This window comes from Protobothrops mucrosquamatus, unplaced genomic scaffold, assembly GCF_001527695.2.
Source record: "Protobothrops mucrosquamatus isolate PMUCROS unplaced genomic scaffold, P.Mucros_1.0 scaffold14, whole genome shotgun sequence".
NCBI lineage: Eukaryota > Metazoa > Chordata > Lepidosauria > Squamata > Viperidae > Protobothrops > Protobothrops mucrosquamatus.
In genome coordinates this window covers 974,362-979,192 of record NW_015386401.1, presented here as the reverse complement: position 1 = coordinate 979,192, position 4,831 = coordinate 974,362, and the positions used below count along the sequence as shown (strand labels likewise).

At 46.0% G+C, this 4,831-nt stretch overlaps 1 protein-coding gene and 1 non-coding gene across 2 annotated transcripts in view; both read right to left on the bottom strand.

Moving 5' to 3' along the window:
- NDUFS7 (NADH:ubiquinone oxidoreductase core subunit S7) overlaps window positions 1-750 on the bottom strand; it is a 17,842-nt gene extending 17,092 nt beyond the window's left edge. Inside the window, exon 1 of the mRNA XM_015810713.2 lies at window positions 681-750. Within this exon, the coding sequence (XP_015666199.1) occupies window positions 681-696 (16 nt within the window). The 5' untranslated portion in view covers window positions 697-750. The remainder of the gene's footprint in view (window positions 1-680) is intronic.
- A 1,449-nt stretch (window positions 751-2,199) lies between these two features.
- On the bottom strand, window positions 2,200-2,273 carry TRNAN-GUU. The gene has a single exon. It is a non-coding gene; the product is annotated as a tRNA-Asn (tRNA).
- Between the last annotated feature and the right edge of the window lie 2,558 nt (window positions 2,274-4,831).

Below are 4,831 nucleotides of genomic sequence, written 5' to 3'. Positions count from 1 at the left end.
GGGTATAGGGTCTCCTGCTTGAACAGGGGGTTGGACTAGAAGATCTCCAAGGTCCCTTCCAGTTCTATTCTGATTGATTGAACTAAATCCCATTAATCTGCTGGGTTTTATTCTCCAGCCAAAGAGGAGAAATGAGGATTATTCTAGGAGGGAAGTTTAGATGTGGGGAGCTCCTAAAATTTTGGGGAGTGGTTTTCAGGGGCGGGGGCTAACAAGGGATGTTTCTCAATGTTGGCCACTTGAAGACGTGTGGACTTCAACTCCCAGAAGTCTGGGAGTTGAAGCCCGCATGCTTGCAAGTGGCCAAATTAAAAAGCATTGGTTTAGACTTTAGAGCAGTGTTTCTCAACCTTGACAATTTTAAGGCGTGTGGACTTCAACTCCCAGAATTCCACAGCCAGCAATGCTGGCTGTGGAATTCTGGGAGTTGAAGTCCACATGCCTTAAAATTGTCAAGGTTGAGAAACACTGCTTTAGAGGATCCCTGCTCTGAACAGGCTTGGACTAGAGGACCTTTAAGTGCCCGCCAGAATGGGTGGATGGAACGCCCCCTCCCAAAGCTTCTCCACTATCCACGCTGAACATCCCCTCTCCCGGCGGCGGCTGTCCTTGAAGCTTCATCCCCCCCCACAGCCCACAGGCAGCCTCCGCCGCCGCCGCCCCCCCCAGCTCGCACTCACCGGGCAGCGCAGCCATCGCCGCGTCTCCCTCCCCTCCCCCGCAGCCCTTCAAGCCACCTTTGCTAGCTGCGGACAAGGACGGGCAGTGCACCCTCCCTGCCGCTCCGGGTTGGAACCGGAGCCGCCTTGCTTCGCGTTCCTGCAAGAGCAGAGCGCTGCTCCGCTGCCCCCTGGCGGTTGCAAAGAGGAGATTCTCCGCCTGCCTCTAATGCTCTTGTCGTCCCAAAGGCGCTTTTTTTTTCAGGAGGCAACTGGACTTTCTTGTTTTACTTTGAAGACGTTTCGCTTCTCATCCAAGAAGCTTCTTCGGCTCTGACTGGATGGCGGGGGAATGGAAGGATTTGTACTCCTTGCAGACAGCTGGTCATTTGCATTCTTTTAGAGAATAAATGACCAGCAGTTTTCTAAAAAAAAAATAAAATTAGAAATGCAAATGACCAGCTGTCTGCAAGGAATACAAATCCTTCCATTCCCTACCATCCAGTCAGAGTTGAAGAAGCTTCTTGGATGAGAAGCGAAACGTCTTCAAAGTAAAACAAGAAAGTCCAGTTGCCTCTTGAAAAAGCACCTTTGGGACAACCATGACCTGGGCGACTAGAGAATCTTTATAGACGTCTAATGCTCTTTTTTCCTTTTATTCTGCCTCTTTTAATGTTTTTTTTCCACCTCCTGTTCATTCGTTTCCCCCTTTCCTTGATCCTCGTGTTCTTTTTCCTCTTTTTCTTTTCTAATTCTTTCCTTTCCTCGTTTTCTCCTTCCTTTCTGTCTTTGGCTTTCCCATTTGTCCTCTTTCACCCCCTTTTCTCTCTCTCTAGGGCATTCATTTAATTTTCTCCTCTTTCCTTTTCTTTTCTCTTCCTCGCTCTCATCCATTTCCCCCCCTTCTTTCCACTAAATCCGCAACTTTCAACCCACTTATTGCAGGAAAGCCGTTATCTAATCTGGCCTAAAAGTTAAGCTTTGGAGAACCTTCTTCCACCCTTTCCCGCCCCGTGCTCACTTTGCAAATTATTTTCTCCTTCCTCTTTTTCTCAACTTCAAGCGCTTTAAGAGCTGTGGACTTCAACTCCCAGAATTCCTAACATGCTGGCTGAGGGAATTCTGGGGCTTGAAATCCACAGCTCTTAAACTGCTTGAGGTTGAGAAACATTGCTCTGGAGGACCCTCTCTCTCTCTCTCTCTCTCCTCCCACCACCACCATTTTAAGAGATGAGCAAATGAATTTAGGCTCTTTTTCTGCTCCAGTTCCCAATGGAGCAGGTGAGGAGTAGTCGGCGGCACTGCGTTCAGGAGAATGGATTTTTCTCTAAATCCTTGCTCCTCTTGTGACGCCATTGCGGCCATCTTGGCTACGGGCAGAAACCTTGTTGCCCTCCCAGCATCCCTGCTTAAACCCGTTCATTTTTTTTCTCTTTCATTCTTGCCCGGAAAAGTGGTTGCGGTCCCTGGAAAGGAAAAGTCTGCAAGTCTGCGCCGCATTTTAAAAATGAACAGAGGAAAAATGAAAAAGAGCCGCTTGCGTCCCTGGGTGGGCTCGAACCACCAACCTTTCGGTTAACAGCCGAACGCGCTAACCGATTGCGCCACAGAGACCAAGCTTCTGTCGTTTCTTCTGCCACGACTCTTAAGGAGGAAGATGCAATATTGGACGCTGAACAAGAATGCAAAGGCAGAGGAATAGAAGAATAGAGTGTGCCTTTTTAGGACATTTTCCTTCCTTTCTTCTTTCCTTCCTTTCTCATGTACATGACTCTGGGCAGCTTACAATTAGAGTAAAAACTCATAAAAGCAACCAGAATTAAAAACGAGAGAACTAACATTAAAATAGTTGCTGAGAGCTTTGTCATTTATTTGCTAAATATATCTCTGGCATATCTTTAAAGCAACTTGCAAGGGGATCTCCACAACAATCCTGTGAGGTAGGTTAGGGTGAGTCTCTGGGATTACTACCGTTACTACTGCTGCTGCTGCTGCTGCTACTACTACTACTACTACTACTACTACTACTACTACTACTACTAATAATAATAATAATAATAATAATAATAATAATAATAATAATAATAATAATAATGTGCAGTGATCAGGCTTTGTGCTGCCCCCCAAATGGAAACGCAGCCTCTGGTTTAAGAAGTTTCCAATCATTTCTTTGGGTCTGAGTTGGACTCCAACTGGGCCGGTCCTGCAGAGCAGACCAGGGGTCTTCAGACTTGGCCCTTTCATGACTTGTGGACTTCAACTCCCAGAATTCCTCAGCCAGGATTCCTAGCGGAGGAATTCTGGGAGTTGAAGTCCACAAGTCATGAAAGGGCCAAGTGTGAAGACCCCTGGAGTAGACTAAAACAGCCTTTCCAAATCTCAGCAACTTTAACACGTGTGAACTTCAATTCCCAGAATCCTCCAGCCAGCAACTTTAAGAATGGATGTCTACCTAGCAGGCTGGCTGGAGAATTATGGAAGTGGATGCATCTTAAAAGTTATAGAGGTTGAGAAACAGCAGGTCTTGTGATGTTATCTTGGGAGGACTTGGAGCTTGTTAGTCTTGAGGAAGTGGGAGAGATTCTTGGAACTGTCGGTGCAAACACACACAAAAACACACACATTTTGGCCTGCAAGGAGTTGAGTGTAAAGCTGGATCTATTAAGTATTATGTGTATCCTTTAAAAAGTGGTTTTACTAGCTCCGAAATAAGAGTGGTCCATTTCCTCCTCAGGAAGCCTTCACTGAACCCAAATGAATTGCACAATTGTTGTCCTTTTTAGGGAAAGTTGAAAAAGGGTTTGCAGCTTTGAAGGTCCTGGGGAAAATGGAGTAGTCCTTGACTTACAACCACAATTGAGCCCAAATTTCTGTTGCTAAGAGAGACAGTCAAGTGAATTTTGCCTCATTTTATAGCCTTTCTTGCCAGTTGTTAAGTTAGTTAAGTGGATCTGGTTTCCCCATTGACTTTGCTCGTCACAAGGTTGCAAAAGGGGATCCCGTGACCCTGGGACACTGCAACCGTCATAAATATGAGCCAGTTGCCAAGCATCTGAATTTTGATCCCATGACCATGGGGAGAGTGCAAGGTTGTAAGAGTGGAATATGGTCAAAAGTCACATTTTTCAGTGCGGTCGTAACTTTAGTCACTAAACAAACTGTTGTAAGTTGAAGAGCCCCTGTACCTGGATTGCGATTCCTACCAGGTCATAGTATGAAGAACAAATTTGTTAAGTTACCGTTGGCAGGTCTGGGATGTGGAATGCATCCATCCTGGTCCTTCTGGGCCTCTTGGTGGTCTTTGATACCATCTGCCACGGCCTCCTTCTAGACCAGGTCAGTGGGAGGAATGGGACTGTAGTGGTTCCCCACCCCACCCTTTGCCCAGTGTTAGTTTCAGTTGGTTTGGGGGGCAGAGTGATCTAACCTTTTTTTTGGGGGGGGGAGTTTGAGCCACTGTTGAACTGTGTTTGGGCTTCCCCCAAGCGTTAGGGCAGGGGTAGGCAGCCTTGGCTCTTTTATGACTCGTGGACTTCAACTCCCAGAATTCCTGAGCCAGCCATGCTGAGGGAAAGGGAGAGGTTTCCAAGCTGAGCCATGTTGGCTCAGGAATTCTGGGAGTTGAAGTCCACGAGTCATAAAAGACCCAAGGTTGCCTACCCCTGGGTTAGGGTTAAGGCTATTACCACATGTTAGGAATAAAATTTTAAAATAAAAAGTAAAGTTAAGTGACACGTACTCTGTAAAATTTCTACACGTAGACAGTAAGATTTCTACACAAAATTTCTACACGTAGACTGCAAGATTTCTACACAATTTCTACATGTACACGTACCTTGGAAGAGTTCTGCACGTAGGCTATAGGATTTCCACACTGAGCTATAGGATTTCATGATAAAGTACATATAAGGGAATAGGTGAAGCAAAATAGTAAGGGGCAGGGATAATATATTTTGTTTAGGCGGCTCTGATAAGATTGTAACCTCAGAGGAGGGGCCAAGGCGTCGGGATAGAATGTATATAATGTGTGTCTTTGTTGTGACTAGGTGTGGCTCAAATATTTATTTGGAGTCCACCATGCTTTGCAAACCGTTGTATCCAATAAATCTCTGTCTAATTTCAACACCACACATGCCTCCTCTGTGGCTCTTCCTCCTCTTTCCAAGGTCGTT